The 17,065-nt window shown below is 43.6% G+C and overlaps 1 protein-coding gene and 1 pseudogene across 1 annotated transcript; one reads left to right on the top strand and one right to left on the bottom strand.

Moving 5' to 3' along the window:
• Nucleotides 1-6,932: 6,932 nt before the first annotated feature.
• Nucleotides 6,933-7,625, bottom strand: LOC148102095 (uncharacterized). Its single transcript, XM_087842690.1, has one exon. It carries the CDS (start codon nucleotides 7,623-7,625, stop codon nucleotides 6,933-6,935), a length of 693 nt encoding a protein of 230 aa, XP_087698816.1.
• A 3,719-nt stretch (nucleotides 7,626-11,344) lies between these two features.
• On the top strand, nucleotides 11,345-12,213 carry LOC148102094 (uncharacterized; annotated as a pseudogene).
• Nucleotides 12,214-17,065: the final 4,852 nt, after the last annotated feature.

The raw sequence follows: 17,065 nt of genomic DNA, 5'->3' as shown, positions 1-17,065 counted from the left end.
TCATTTCAGGCACAACAAAAATACATATTAAATATAAAGTGCACAAAACAAAAAACAAAAATTACCTGAAAAGGAGTGGGACGAAGAAAACTTATTAAATCCCACCCCTATACTCGCTCATCAACAAAAAACAATAAGCTTCCCACAGCTACGCCCATCGTTGCAACCAAACAAACCATCAACAGCCCCGGGCACATGCAAGCATCTCAATGGCAGCAACAACAAACAACAAATAGAACCTTCATAACTGAATACAGAATATATATTAATTATAAATTGCGTTACCACAGGTAACAGGCAATAATAATTACATAGTGGCAAACACACATACATATACATACAAACATGTACATACATACGCACACACTTTTTTTTCTTTTTTTTTTGAATCCATACCAGCAATGGTAAGAGAACGAACATTACAGAGCACACTATAACCATCATTGAGTATACTGTGACCAAACAAACTGTTTGTTTACAGACACACAAAAACCTTTACGGGTTGTTCGAGTTCTGGGTAATTTGAATTCTCCGAAGCCTCTCACATTATAAATCCTTTCTCGAATTTCAAATATAATTTATAAATTTGCAGGTAGAAGTTTATTAAAGGCTTTGTATAAGATTATGGATGTATTGTAATTAACCAGATCCTGGAATTTAAGTAACTTTGCCTGAAGAAAGAGTTTGTGAGTATGATCTAAATAACCAGCCTTGTGAATAATACGCAGTGCTCGTTTCTGTACTGTGACTAATGGATTAGTTGTATTTTTATATGTGTTTCCCCACACTTCCACACAATATGTAAAATATGGAAGAACCAGAGTACAGTACAGAGTACGAAGTGCATCTTTATCAAGGTATGGTTTCACTTTGTTCAAAACTGCGAGGCTTCTGGAAATTTTGGTTTTTGTGTGTCTGACGTGGGGTTTCCATGAAATTTTGTTATCAATTACGACTCCCAAAAATTTGTTTTCACTCACATTATCAATTGGTACACCTTCAATGATAATTGGTAATTCTATATTATATTTTAAATTACCGAAAAACATTGCTTTAGTTTTATTTATATTTAATGATAATTTATTTATATCCATCCATTTTTTTTATTAATTTTAGCTCCCTGTTTACAGTCATTACAAGATCAGTATAATCATTGCTACTGAAAAATATGTTGGTGTCATCTGCGAACAGTATGAGTTTAAGTACTTGAGAAACATCAAAAATATCATTTATGTATACATTGAAAACTTTTGGTCCCAACACTGACCCTTGGGGAACACCACATGTAATACCAAGTTTCTCTGAATGGTAATGCCCTATGCTAACATATTGTTTCCGACCCGTTAGGTAACTTTTTAACCAGTTACCAGCTTTCCCTCGAATAACATATCTTTCCAATTTATCCAATAAAATTGAGTGATTGATTGTGTCGAAGGCCTTTTTGAGATCAACAAAAATACCAACTGCATATTTATTTTTATCCAGTGCATTAGTAATTTCTTCTACTGCCTCAATTATCGCCATTGAAGTGGTTCTTTGCGTTCTGAAACCATACTGACCAACATTTATTATTTGATGTTTTTCAAGGAATTTTTCTAATCTTGAATTAAAAAGTTTTTCTAAAATTTTTGAGAATTGAGGCAGTAGAGAAATAGGCCTATAATTGGTAAAACTGTGTTTGTCATTACTTTTGTATAGTGGTATTACTTTTGCAATTTTCATTTTTTTTGGAAAACAACCGGACTGAAATGATAAATTACAGACATATGTTAAGGGACTAGCAATATTCAGAATAACCTGTTTAACTACAGACATATTTATGTCATGATAATCCATTGAAGACTTACTTTTACATTTTAATGTGATATTTATTACTTCTTGCTCATTTGTAGCTGAGAGGAACAGTGAAAAGGGATTTGATTTTATATTACTGATGTTTTCATTTTTTTGACACGGGATGTCCGCTGCTAGTTCAGGGCCAACATTTATAAAAAATTTATTGAACCCATCTACAATGTTACTCATGTTGAGATTTTCACCATTTGCATCAATGAAACATTCAGGATATGATGTTCCAGAAGATCCTTGTTTAATTAAGTTATTTAACACATCCCAAGTTCCTTTTATATTGTTTTTATTTTCATATAATCTTCTTCTATAATAAAGTTGTTTACTCGTTCTTATAATATCAGTCAATTTATTTCTATATGCTTTATATCTTTGTTCCACTTCTTTTTTTTTTACTTTGATGAACTGTTTATACAGATTGTTTTTCTTTTTGCAAGCATTGATAATTCCTTTTGTGAGCCAAGGACTTTTTATCTTTTTTTTCTTTGTCTTGTGTTTGTTTACAGGACAATGTTTATTGTACAACATAGTGAAAATATCTAGGAAATTGTCATAAGCCTTGTCCACATCTGACTCTTCATACACCGAACTCCAATCTTGTTGTGCTAAATCGAAATTAAAGGCATGAATTGCTTCTTCATTTATTGTTTGCTTTGCTATCGTAATCTTAGTATCTATTTTTTTTTAAATCACAGTCACACAAAGTAAAAACTGGTAAGTGGTCAGTTATATCACAGACAAGCAGGCCACTATTAATTTGGAAATCCATGACATTAGTAAAAATGTTGTCAATAATAGTGGCGCTATGTGATGTTATTCTGCTTGGCTTTGTTATTGTTGGATATAGTTGTTATGAAGGAAGGGAAGGCTCAGGGTTGAGTAATTAGCATCATGGGCTCATCCGATGAGAATAAGAATAAGCAGTCATCTAATCACGGGGTTCTCATTTTATTCTCAAATCAATAATTCTCGAATCAATAAAGCAAAAGAAGGAAGGAAGGAAAGACACACATGGACTGCCAATGCTCTGCTGCCGCCCCGTGTGGGAGTGAAGAAAGAGTGAGGGGTAGGTGAGTGCAGTCCTTATATAACGAGTGACAGGTGAGTGCAATTAAGGCCAAGCACCACACCCAATCAAAGGTGAGGAAAAGAAACAAGGTGCATTTGGTGAAGTGAATGTGCTGAAAGGTGAGCCTTTACAACAGCCGCCCCCATATTTCTACTGAGAAATATGTTCAAAGGATTAGGGATGTTCTTTTTCACGAAGCGGGGGCAGAGGAATCAGACATGCTACAGGTCTAATATAGGTTCAGGGGGTCGACCTAGAGGTCGACAACGCAGGCCAGACAGTTCAGGGGGCCGACCATGTAGCCAGCGGTGGCGGCAAAGCAGCCGCAAAGCATGCCAACCGCGTGGGATGCAGCTGCAGGCCCAGACCTGCAGACCGCGTGGGATGCAGACCGTCGGGCAGTTTTGCAGGTGCTGGGGGCACCTCATACTCTGCTGATGGTGGAGTATGAGGTGGCTGAATGAATTCAGAGCCATCAGCGGACACAAGGATGTGCTGGAGTGGTTCTCCTGAACCTGATCTGGAAGATGTGAACAAACATTGGGCATGCGTGGAACTGCTCTGGGGTTGGAAGTCTGTGATTGGACCTTGGAGTGTCCATCCTAAGCAGGTTTTGACTGCTGCAGGAGATCCAAATGGTCCATGTCTAACTGGTGCAATAGGCGTAATAAGGTGGGTATGATCCGAGCCTATGAGCAGTAGTGGAGCTGCTTTGTTAATAAAGGTTAATGGGATACCTTGAAGATGCTTGTATCTCCGTTGAAGAGAGGATACGGGGTAGGTGTGTTCTGAAAGTCCTAGGTGACTTGTAGCGAAGGCATTAGTAATTGTGTAAGTTTTCTCTGGATGTGCAATAGGTGAAATCTTGAAACTTACGGAAGAACCTTGAATAGTTTCAACTTCTTGACGGACAGTTCTAAGTGATAATCTCTCTGCTTCCCCAGTCAGGTTGAGATGCTGCGCAGCTGATGTTAGAAGAATGGTACGCTGGGAGCCATCGTCAAGTACTGCATATGTTTCAAGAGTTCTTTTGCCATTACGCAGGAGCACTTTCACAACTTTTAATAGTACACTAGTACAGTCACTAGGTTTATCAAAGTACAGTGTCCTCACTACAGGATTAACTTCAGTTCTATGTCTCTGATTCACCTCACATAGGATCTGTAGATGTCTTCCCATGCAGGTGGCACATGCTTTCCTCAGATCACACTTCGCAGCCTGATGAGTTCTAGCACAACGCCAGCACCGTTTGTTTCTCTTTATCCAGTGTATTTTCTCATCCTTTGTCTTGTTAATGAACTCAGGGCACTTGCTAATGTGGTGTTCAGGTGAGCAGCAATATGCACATCTTGCCTTGGTCATTATGATGGGTTGTGCTGCCTCTACAGGATCGGATGCATTTGTCCCATGTAATATTGTTGTGAGTGGAGAGGTGTACTTATGGGCAGGTCGTGGCTGGTTAGAGGATGAAACAGGACTGGCCTTTCTGGGTTGACACTTGCATTCCATTTGCAACCAGGATGAGAATAAAGGCAAGGTATATGTCATTTCTCCCTGTTCCCTGTAAACGTGCCGTTTGAAGCGACTGAAATGCTCTGCAGGCAACTTCGCTAACAAGCGATCAACATGGGAGCCACAGTCTAGTTCTGCACGTCCTTGTTCTCCCATAGTACTAAGCAACCCAACTAAAGCCTGTACACGAAGAGCAAAATTATCAAGACTCTGACCATCACCTGCTCTGATAGGAGGCAGTTCCAGTATATTCTTTAGCTCTTTCAATGCCAACTGTCTTGGTTGCCCATAACGCTCATCAAGGGCTTTGATGGCTTGAGTGTATAGGTCAGGAGCGTAGGAAAAGGCAAGAGCTAATCGTTTAGCTTGGTCTACTTTGAGGTGATCAAGAAGGACATGATATTTAAAGTGCTCTGTCTCATGAGGGTCAAGCAGGTTAGTAAGGGCCATTCGTAACAACCTATACTGGATTTCATCTTCTCTGGTAAGGTCTGGGAAAGAAGGACCCTCAAGCTTATACACATGTGTTCTAGTGCTAACAGGGTGACTAGAACTAGCAGTAATGGGTACCGAAGGTTTTTGTGCATGCAAACCATCAGATGTAGCTGGTTGCTGCTTTACAGGAGGGTGCTGCCTTGGTTCTTGAATGCAAACAAGAGGTTGAGCGGGGTCTTCATCTAGATGAACAGCAGGTGGAACACAGGAAATCTGGTATGGACCTTGCAGTGGCGTGGCCAGGAAATTAAAAGGAGTCCCATCTGGTGTAGGAAAAACTGGTCTAGGCAAACCACTTGAAGGAACTGCAGCATCTAATATTGTTGAAGTAGGGACAGGAGGGCTAGCAGACGGAACTGCACCAGAGTGACGGCTAACCTGTGGGGGCTGAGAGGGTGATCGACATGTTGCTGGATCAATTACTGGGAACTGCTCATGTTGCTGATGCATTTGGGGAATGGCTTGTAAACCGCATACAGAGGATTTGCTTTCATCAGATGAGACAGTGTGAATTGAAGATCTGGAGGAACTGCGAGAATGGGGAGGAGATAATTGAATCATAAGTTGCCTAATCTCCCTCATTGTCATCAGGAGTTCCCTCATCACCTCATCTTGATTTGTGGGTAAAGGAGCAGGGGATGTCTCTGGTTGACTTTCTGACTCTCTGACAGGATCCTGCAGCCCATGTGTGTCTTTGTCACTGTGCTGGCATTCGGTTTGACTCTCTGTATCACATGTAGCTCTTCTACTTCCAGGATACTGAACGTCATACTGCTGCAGGTGGGCGGGAGGTCGACTATCACGACTGGATCTTCTCAAACCTTCAGTCAATGGCTGCTTTGAATCCATGACGCTAACACTACTCCGGCTCGGAGGACCATGTTATGAAGGAAGGGAAGGCTCAGGGTTGAGTAATTAGCATCATGGGCTCATCCGATGAGAATAAGAATAAGCAGTCATCTAATCACGGGGTTCTCATTTTATTCTCAAATCAATAATTCTCGAATCAATAAAGCAAAAGAAGGAAGGAAGGAAAGACACACATGGACTGCCAATGCTCTGCTGCCGCCCCGTGTGGGAGTGAAGAAAGAGTGAGGGGTAGGTGAGTGCAGTCCTTATATAACGAGTGACAGGTGAGTGCAATTAAGGCCAAGCACCACACCCAATCAAAGGTGAGGAAAAGAAACAAGGTGCATTTGGTGAAGTGAATGTGCTGAAAGGTGAGCCTTTACAACAATAGTGATAAGCTGTACATCGTGTCAGTAAAGTCATCAATGGCTTTTAACCTTGTTGGGTTTAGCAAATCAATATTAAAATCACCACAGATGAATAGTAATTTTTGGTTCACCGAAGCAAACATTTTTTCTATCCATTCATAAAAAGTGTCAATACTTGAACTGGGTGTCCGATATATGCAACTTATTATAACATTTCTCTTTTTTTCATTCATGATCTCAATAGTCAGACATTCCAAAATTCCATCAATAGCCATAGACATAGTTGTTACAACATTATATTTTATAGAGTTATGAACATATATAGCAACCCCGCCGCCCGCCTTATTTAATCTATTCATGTATTTTAAATCATATCCATTCAAACAGAAATCTATTCCTTTATCGACATTGAACCAAGTTTCAGTGATGGCTATAACACTGAAGGGGCGAGAAAATTGTTGCAAGTAGTCCTTAATGAAATCAAAATTAGAGTACATACTTCTGCTGTTAAAGTGAATTAATGAGAGCTTCCCATCTAGGTTGATTTTTTTTTCATATTGTTCATGTGTGAAATAATTACAATTTTTAACAAAAGAAGAAAGAAAATTACTTTCAGAATCTATTTCTGGGTCTATTATATTATGCTCCTTATATTCACAATCTAGATCAATTACTTTCTGTTGGAGAATTGATTTCAACGTGTCCATGTCATTTCCTGGTGTAATTAGAGATGTTGGTGTATTTATCATTTGATTGTCATTAGAGTTATATATTACCTCAATACATTAGTGTCAGTTGTACTTGTCCAGATCCTCCATGTTCCTCACTATCAGTACTTTTGCCTCTTCTGGTGTCCCGTTTAGCTTAATGAAAATCTTACAGTTTGTTACCCATGTATGTTGTATTTTACTGTTCTTCTTCAGTTGCCTTGCCTTCCTCGCGATGTCTGCGTTTTTTCGTGTCAGATGTTCATTAATGAAAACGTCCGTGCCTTTCAGTTTGCGTCCTTGTTTCAGCAGTGCGACCTTGTTCTTCCGATTGACGAATCTCATAATGACGGCCGGCGGTCTGTCGCTCCTCCTGGGCAGTGGGTGACATGCTTCTACGTGCTCCAGGTCCATCTCTATCCCCTTGCTTTGGAGGAAGGAGGCCACCTGTTGCTCCACCGAGCGGGTCTCCTCGTCGCTGGGCTCCCCGATGCTCCTGGCCACCGCGCGCGCGTACGAGCGCGGCTTGATTTTTATACCACTAATGACCACGTCGTTCGTACGGGTGTACTGCTCCAGCTCATCCACCCGCCGCTCGAGATCCATAATTCGTCTGTCCTTCTCGGCATTTTGGAGGCGTAGCTGTTTTACCTCCTCCAAAAGCCCCAGAAGCAGCTCCTGCTGCGCCCTGACTGTGGCCACGTCTCCGCACAGTGCTCCGAGGGAGGTTTTAATGTCCTCGACCTCCTCTGGTGTTGGGCCTTTCTTGGGTGGCATACTGTCTTTAGTTTGTGTTACTCATGAAACTTCGATAAAATATTTGTCTTAACCAGCCATTCCAGTCCAGGGGTCCTTTCTTCTTTTATTTAACTGGCGAGCTAGCAGCTGCTGGTAGCTAATGTTGGCTAATGTTGCTGGTAGCTAATAAAGTTTCTTGACTTCGATGTCCAAAGTTCTTAATTTAAGATATGTTAAATCTCCACCAGCTGTTCTTCAATCCGCACTGAGGTGCAAATCTTGTCAAACTATTTCACTTTACTTACTGACAGTGTTGGGTAAGTTACTTTAAAATAGTAACTTAGTTACATTACTAGTTACTTCTATCAAAAGTAACTCAGTTACTTCAAGTTACTCGTTACTTTCAAAGTAACTAGTTACTAGGGAAAGTAACTTTGGTTTTACTCAGAATTCTCTTGTTAATGTGTTGCTTCCATAACTTTGCCAGTCTTCTAGCTTGTTTACTTGCCACAAGTGCACTGTGCCACCTACCAATAGAAAGGAAAAGATAATGTGCATATTTCCATGAGAGAAATCCCACGCCTGGACCGTCATTGACTGCTGCCATGATTCTAGCCTACATCACAGCGTCATGTGTGCCTTTTACATCCAACACAAAAACTGCAGTCGTGGTGCTTTGATTGTACTCAGAACTCGGAAATTCTGCCTTCTGAATAGGAAGATGTAGGTAACACCAGACTGCAGATGAGCTGCATACAGGGCTGGACTGGGACAAAGAATCGGCCCGGGCATTTTGACTAGAGACTGGCCCACCATTATAGGAAATATAGCCATATAGCCTTTGAATGAAAACAAACACTGTTGTGACAGTGATGTACACTGTTCTGATGGTATATATGCATCAATCGTTTGTTGTAAGATTCAGATAATTATTTTTTAAAAGCTAGACATTTTAAATGAGAATAAGAAAGAAAAGTATTTCTTTGTGCCCCCCTCTCCCTGTTAATGCCCTACCTGGCCCCCCTGGCAAAACTTTGCTAGACCCGCCCCTGCACAGTTACCAGCTGTCAGCTACCTAAAAAAGGATCCTGGGGTTATTTGTCTCTCAGAAACAGTTCATAACTTCCCTTCAACTCATTCATGTCACCTAAAAGGTAAACCTGTTTCTCCATCAGCTGTTCAGCTCTGATGATTCAGTAAGGACATCTCCTGGTTTCATCTTCATGTTTCCCTCTCACCACATATCCAAACCATCATGACCAGCAGCTTTACAGCTGTGGCTCCAGCAAACATCAGCTGATACTAGAAATTAATATTAAATAAATTCTAACAACAGCTGATCAAGCTTAAACGTGCTGCTGTTGTTTAGCGCGACATCCGCTGGTTTCCTGTTTCTGGCGCAAAGTGATAAACAAACAAGAGAGACGATCAGCTGATCATTGATCAGTTTCATGATTGAAGTAGAAACGGGAGAAGGAGGGGGGAGAATGAAAGAAGAAGAGGCAGCTGTGCAGCAAAGACACAGAATAACTCCAGCTTTGTGTCTTTTTCAATGTAGCTGAATTACGGGACAAACTGTTCCTTTTCACCTCAATAAGAAACGCGTAATATTTTCTCTGAATACCAGACGGGACGGTTGGCAACTCTAATAACTTATGAACAAAATAAAGTTTAACATCGTTAACTTCATAGCACCCACCCAGCTGTATAGAAACTCCGTCATGCTAGCTAGCACGCAGTACGGAAAAAGTCAGAATAACGAAAATAAACTCCACCTAAACTTGGTTTATATCTGACCCAGATAGACTGCAGGTCATAACTTCTTACCTGAAGTTCAGTTCACACTTGGACCGGCGGCCGCCTCGGGTCTCTTTTCCTTCTGCGTCCCCTTTCCTTCATCCACCTGCTGCCTCCACCACTTGCTAATGTTACAGAATCTGTGGAAGCTCTGATAGCCACCACACGAAGTAACGAGTAACGACCCTATCTAAATCCCAGTAACGACTAACGCGTTCCTGATTTTGGCATAATAACTAGTTACCGTGCTCGTTACCACAATAATAACGTAGTTACTGTAACGCGTTACTTAATAACGCGTTAGTCCCAACACTGCTTACTGAGAATTTTGCAGAAACAAGAAAAGTGCGAGGGAGCGCAGTACCGAGGTTGCTGTCCTTGGCGCCATCTTGAATGAAAAAATAAAGGACAATAAAAGCTGAAATCTAACCGGCCTTTAAATCACAATCAGACGTCTTTGAATTCGGACAGCCTTTGTCACGTCGCTGTGATGTAATTGGCCTTAAAATGCGGCCTTTAAGGCTGCAGACCCTTAATTGGGATACAGCCTATGTCTTTGTGTTTCCCTATTTCCCTCTATCTTTCTTAAAATGATTCCCAAATACCAAGTACTGAAAATAAATCCACTAATCTGGAACACTGTAAAAAAAATAAATAAATAAAAAAAAAAAATATGAAAAATGTTTTTTTTTATTGAAAAAAAACTACATTTATCTGAAACCTCAGGCTTAATGACAGACACAAAAGTATTAAGTGCAATAATACTTTGTAAAATTAATCACTATAAATCACCAGTGGTCTTAGTCAGTGGAGATCAAAACTAACTTTAAACGATCTCTACTAGGTGTACTATTTTTTTTACCTCTTAACCTTTTGTTTAGAGCCTTAAAGCAACTCTTATACAATACCTTCCCATTCACCAAATGCATAGCTGTTCATATATATGTATCATGCACCAAAAAGAGCCTCCCTCAGCCTTCAAAGTTCCAAACAATTTAAAGACTAATTCAGTGTGTTGTTATTGTTTACCTTGAAGGGCCTAAATCGTGGATATTGGATGTTTTATTATTTACATAGTGAGAAAGTAGTTTTAAGCAATCGCTTACTTTTTGGAGGTCCAAAAATGAAAGTATGCTGACACCTGCTTTAACGTAGCTATATATAGCTATGTAATATAATTTAGCTTGAGTTTTGAGTATATGGGACTTTGAAATTGAAAGAAATCACCATCCCGTCAATCAACGCCCCAACTTCACCCATCCCCCACCCTCCACTCCTATCATGTGACAAAGTCATGGACCAGCCTGTCTTCTGATTGGCTGTAGTTGATAGCTTATTAAGGTCTTGATGTTGCTGGCCATCCACTTCAAATTACCGCCTTCACCACCTGGCATTTCATCTCCTGGTAAGAGCTAAAAACAGTTTATTTTTGTTTTATTTGTGTTTATTTATTTGTTTTTGCTTAAGTATTGTTTGATAGCTTTATTTTAGCTCACCCATTTGTTCTGTGAACCCAAAATCCACATTTTCCTTTAAAGGAGCCTAAAAGTCAAATGGTGTTTTATCAAACAAAATGTATTACTGTAATGGCATCTCCGTATAATGGTGTTTTATCTTGATTATAACATTAAAGAAGAAATGATAAATGCAATTTGTCATGCCTCATGAAAGTAAATGCATCTAAGTATTTCTTTCTTATGGAAATATCTCATTTGAAAATGAGAAAAAAAAGATCTTGTTTCAACTGTGATATATTTGTGTATATATATATATATATATATATATAGTGGTGCGGTGAGCTCAACGGGCGGTGCTGGAGATCAGCTGAGACCGACAGCTGTCAGACTGTGGTCGGTCATAACAAACAACAATAAATAAACTTGGCATCTGAAGACAAAGACCTGGGCGTGTGTGTGCCTGTGTGTAGTGCATTTCACAAGTGGTGCCGAAACCCAGCTGGCATGGGGATGTCTGACCCACGGGCTGCGCCGCCCCCCCAGCCTTTGCAGTTCCTGGTGCAAATGCTGGCGGAGATGGCGAAGATGAGCCAGGACCAGGTGGCGGCCCAGCGTGCTCACCTGGCTAAGCTGCAGGAGCAGGCAGACCGGCAGACCCAGGTTCTGGAGCGGCTGGTTGGAGCCGCTGCTCCACCGAAGCCCCCCCGCTGTCGGTGGCGATGCCCCGGATGGGTGACGGGGACGACCCCCAGGTTTTCCTGGAGACTTTTCGTCTTCGTCTCCAAGGTGGTGCTGGAGCAGTTCGTGGAGGGGTTGCCTGCGGAGACGGCGAGATGGGTCCGGTGCCACCGTCCCGCGAGTCTGGAGGTCGCAGTAATGTTGGCGGAGGACCACCTTGCCGCTAGAGTGGGGGAGCTCGGGGACGGCGGCCGGAGACCGAGCAAACAAGCCCCAGTGCCGGCACCGAGGCGCCGGGTACCTGCGCCAGGGCAGGCAGAGCGGGCGCTGGCGCTGAGCCCCACTAATCCGTTTGCTTCATTTGTGCCTTCCCAGGGATCAGAAATGAGCAGTGCCCCTGAGCCACGGAGAGCAGCACAGACGCCGGGGCAGGAGTGCTGGAAGTGCGGGCAACCGGGACACCTGAAGAGGGACTGCCCTCTGATGGAAGTGGGGCAGGTGTTCCGCGTCGCCGGTGCCCCAGCACCCTTTCCCATTCCAGGAGGGACATACAGCATTCCGGTAAGGACTCGAGGGGGTATACGCCATGCTTTGGTGGACACGGGCTGTACGCAGACCCTCGTGCACCAAAGCTTGGTTCGCCCCGGGGCATTGCTGGAGGCAGAATGGGTGGAGGTGAAGTGTGTTCATGGTGATGTTCACAGGTATCCCATAGTGCCGCTGTTATTAAAGTTTAAGGGCAAAACGCATAGAGTAACGGCTGCGGTTAGCCCGCGCCTGTCGCATCCCCTAATTCTGGGCACGAATTGGCCGGGGTTTCATCATCTGTTAGGGCAGTATGCGGGGATGCGATCACGACCATTAGTAGCGTGTAGTGTCTGCGCGGCGCTCAGCGGTGACGCGGGGTCGTCCGACACTGACTCTGGGGAGGGGGAGACGGCGGGTCCTTCATGGGAGGCCCCGCCGGCTCCGGAAATTTCCCCCACGGGTGATTTCCCACTGGAGCAGTCTCGTGATGACACCCTATGCTCAACCTTTGACCAAGTGATTGAGATTGATGGTCACGTGGTGCGCCCTGAAGCCGTGCGGACCTACCCACTGTTGAAATCTCCCAATTCTTTGAATCTTTGGGCTGAAGGAAGGACAATACTCGGTGTATAAATGCTCAATCAACAATCCTTTATTTCCATACAATTTTCACACAATGAGCATAAAAACCATCCAGATGGGGAGAGATGCATGAGAGGGTCACAGCAAGTCTCAAAATGGTGGTGTGTTACACAGCTTTTTATACTTTCTACTGGCCCCCACCTGGTCGTAAACCTAAACATTCACAGTCCCTTATCTGTCATGACCTCGGGCTCCCTGTCTTTCTACTCCCTACAAGAGTAGGAGCACAGAATGTTGTCTGCTTTTGCTGTTACCGACCCCAAGGTCCTTCGCACGCAACATTCTCAGAAATGATTTAAGCAGTCTGACATGACAAGAAAACAGTGTAAAACATTCACAGCAGATAAATGGTGGCGCCCACCTGTCTAACAGAACCCAAAGATGGTCACATTCTTTTAATCCCCAAAGATATACTGGAACATTTGTCTAACCTACTACCAAAATATACTGGAACATTTGTCTAACATACTACAAAAATATACTGCGAAGGTGGTCATATTCTTTAACCTAAAAATATAAGGAAAACTAAGCTATATATTTTGCACACAACTTAGACTAAGGAATATATTTATGTTCTACAGCTGTTTAACATAATTCGTCTACCTTGACTATGGGTATAAGATAACATAGTTTGAATGAGGATCTCACAACTCCCCCTTTGATCTCTCCTTGGAGAGATCACTTACAACATACATTCTAGGGTTGCAATATCCACATCGACTTGGTCCCCAGGGCCCTCCTTCAACAGAGGCATCATGACCCCGGGGCCCTCCGGTCCCGAGGCTATGGCCTTGTCAATAAGACAAACTACCAGCGCCCTAGGCAAGGGATGAAACAGCATCCACATGTTGTAAGAACTGCAGTGAAAACAGACAGTGAAACCATAATTGACATGACAAAACCTTTCCATTGGCCAAAAACAGAAGTCATCCACTCCTCCAACGGGTTTTCAATACCTGAGTGTTCATGCATATGATGGGCCAGAGTTCGCAGCCCCTCCAGAGCTTTGGTTATCGAGCCGTCAGGAGCAATATTATTAGGAATGAAAGTGCAACACATTTGTCCAAACATAGCACACACGCCCTCCTTTTCCGCCAGGACCATGTCGAGCGCCATCCTGTTTTGTACTGCCATCAGAGAGGTTGGACCTAATTGCTCTGCTAACCCTTCAACTGCATCACGCGTCAAATTGGCCAGCCGGAGAACGTTATAATGCACATAATTTATCCTATCGACATTTTTGTTGGGGATGACAGGAAAGAAGGCCGAAACGAGGGGAATGTTTTCAAAGCCTGCTGCTATCTGATCTACTAATTTGTACTCCCTTGGGACACCTCTTGGCACACCTATAGAATCTATGTAAGTGGGCGAGTTAGCAGTCAAATCAAAAGTCCAGGACGACCTTTTAAACAACACGTGACGTCTACGCCTAATTGTGAGTTGTGCACTACCTTTTGTCGCCGTGGGTTTAATTCTCTCTCCAATTAACAGCAGAGGGGCTCCTAGTCTGACCATAGCACAGACACCAAAAGCTTCCTTTGGTATGCGTACGTACAGACTCACCCCTCCACAATAATAGTACAAACCGGCCCGAGCCCAAGTGCCAACATTCGTGATGTCCGTACGCGAGGTATTCCCTCTTCCTGGATACGTCACCGTACACCAGTCAGCCGGGATCTCTCCAGCGTCATACTCCTGCTCACCCGGGCCGCCTACTGTAAAATTGAAACAAGTGTAGTTAGCTTTCCGAGGTGTAAACGGTCCTGGCACGGTGTCATTATCTATGGGAGGAAACAAAACAAACAAAGGAGCACATTTCCCTGAAGATACTGCTCTACGAGTAAGTCTAATTATGCAATCAAAACCCCAGGGGTCCTCTGGGTACAGAGGAGCTGGTTCGGTAAATAAGTGGGGGCGTGCAGTAGCACACGCCACACAATCAGACACAATTTGTTCTTTTGCATTTGTGATTAGCCAATCCAGCCACAGGTTGCTATCTACATACCCTGTGGCACGAGACATCAGCTGTCTAGGTTTCAGTTGTGTGTAGTCTACCTGCATTATCTTAGACACAGATGGAAGGTCTCTCACGGGTGTGGATGCATTCGCTGGTGGATCTTTAAAGTTTACTTTTATCACACCCATTGGGTCTTTGCCGGGCACCTCTACTCCCAACAAAAAGTAAAACACGTTATCTGGTCTACCCTGCCCCTGAGGCGACCTCCACCACCCTCCAATGGACATTGTAATTGGATTGCGACGGTTGCTATAATCCCACTGAATCTCGAACCCCCTCCACCTCCGCGCATGCTTCCAACCTGTGCCTGTGTAGGCCGTCACCATCGTCCAATCAGGACACTCGCCACGCCTCAAAGCGGTAGGACGGCCTTGAAGACAAACCTCCGTTAGTTCAAAGTCATGACAAGTCCAAATCTCATAGTTGCGCCAACTAGCACTATCTCCTCCACACTTTATCACCGAACAAAGATCAAACGTGAAAGCTGTGGTGGATCCCTTAATGTAATCCACCTCTATACCTCCATAATGTGATAAACAAGGATCAGATGTCTCACTTACATTGCGCTTACGTCGGGTCACCTCAGGATCCGCTGGAGGGAGAGAAGTTGGATGAGTTCTGAAACTGGGCAATTCACACAATAAGAAAATAATCGTTACCAGGACAACAGTGAGCACAGTTAACATCCCCATCACTCTCCCGTTTTCCCAAAGCTTTATTTTCACATAGTAATTCCCCACAGCCATTTCAATGTCACCTTATGGATTTTCAATGTTATTCAGAATCAAACCTCTGTCTTAGGAATTTTTAACTTTTATTTTATTGCTGCAGCCACCGATGTCCTCCTGTTGTCGATTCTCCTTTCTTCAACCTCCAGGGTTAGACTACCCTTCGGTCGTTGCACAGGTCAAGGGATTATTCTGCCCCTTTTTCGCTCAAACCTGTGTTTTTAGGGTCACGGCCGTGTCCCCCTTTTTTCCCTAAGAGCCTCTCCGACCTCCTAGGCTCTTCCGCCACCGCACACCGGCTCCAGTGATACCAAGTGTCGCCTTTGCCTCTCAGCTGGACCGCATGAGAGGTTCGAGTGGTCACCTCGAATGGTCCCGTCCACCTCGGCTCGTCCCACTTCCGCTTATACACCTTCAGCCACACCCACTTCACCTCCGGCGTGGTCACCTCCTTCCCAGTCGGATCTCCCACCTGCGTAGTGAAACTAGAGACAAGAGCCTTTAGTGCTTTAAACTGTTTCACATGTTCAGACACATTTGTTTCCTCTCTTAACTCTCTTACACCGGCTGCAGGGCCTGGAAATTGTCTCCCTGTCAGCAGTTCATATGGAGTAAACCCGGTGCTCTGATTAACTGAGCACCTCACACTCATGAGTGCGATAGGGAGAGCATCAACCCAATTCATGTTTGTCTGTGCACAGATTTTAGCCAATTTGTTTTTGAGATTTTGATTCATTCTCTCCACTTTTCCCTGAGATTGTGGGTGATAGACGGTACCATATCTATGTTGCAACCCCAGCATACATTCAACCTCTCCACAATCCCTCTGATTGTGTGGCCCCTCTCTCTCGCCACATCGCCTTTTCCTCAGGCGCGGCCCCCTTTTGCGCCTTTTCGATGTCCTCTCGTTGTTGGGCTGGCAGGTTTCCCCATTCCATCCCCATACTTACCATTTGTTTTTCTTCCTGGTAACCTGCCGCCCGTTTGGCTTCCTCATCAGCTGCTCTGTTCCCTTTTGCCACCCAAGTGTCAGACGCATCATGCCCTCTACACTTTATGATGGCCACTTCCCTGGGTTCTTTCAGAGCCTCCTCCAGCTGTCGCATTTCCTCCTCGTGTTTAATCGATTTGTTTGTGGCTGTTCTAAACCCAGCCCTTCTCCACTGTCCTAATTCCACATGTGCTGCTCCGAACACATATGCTGAGTCTGTGTAAATGTTAACTCGTTTTCCTTTACCCTGCCTCAGCGCCTCTATCACTGCAACAAGCTCTGCTCTCTGCGCCGACTGGAGTCCTTCCAGTGTTCCGGATTTCTCCACATGCAGCTGGGCTCCAACTCCTCTCACCACTGCATAACCTGTTTTCAAACCTTCAGTCTGATCCCTAAAACAACATCCGTCTGTGAAATAATCTTCTGCTCCATCTACAGGTTCTACTCTCAAATCAGATCTTACTTTTTCCTCTACCTCTACTATCTGTGCACAGTCATGAGGCTCTCCCACTCCCATCTGATCTGCCATGTTAATCCCTTCATGTGTGAAGGTCAAGTTTGGAGACTCCAGAATCTTAGTCAGTCTCTGCTGTCTCAACGGGGTCATTGTGAATGCCTGTGAGTTCACATAGGCCACCACA

The sequence above is a fragment of the Neolamprologus brichardi genome, chromosome 7, assembly GCF_056152115.1.
Source record: "Neolamprologus brichardi isolate AB-2024 chromosome 7, ASM5615211v1, whole genome shotgun sequence".
Taxonomy (NCBI): Eukaryota; Metazoa; Chordata; class Actinopteri; order Cichliformes; family Cichlidae; genus Neolamprologus; species Neolamprologus brichardi.
The sequence above is the reverse complement of the archived record's forward strand: the minus strand, read 5'-3'. Positions and strand labels throughout refer to the sequence as shown.

What these genes read in the sequence shown, in the direction of transcription:
- LOC148102095 (XM_087842690.1), bottom strand. Translation starts at nt 7,625, where the DNA reads ATGCCACCCAAGAAAGGCCCAACACCAGAGGAGGTCGAGGACATTAAA.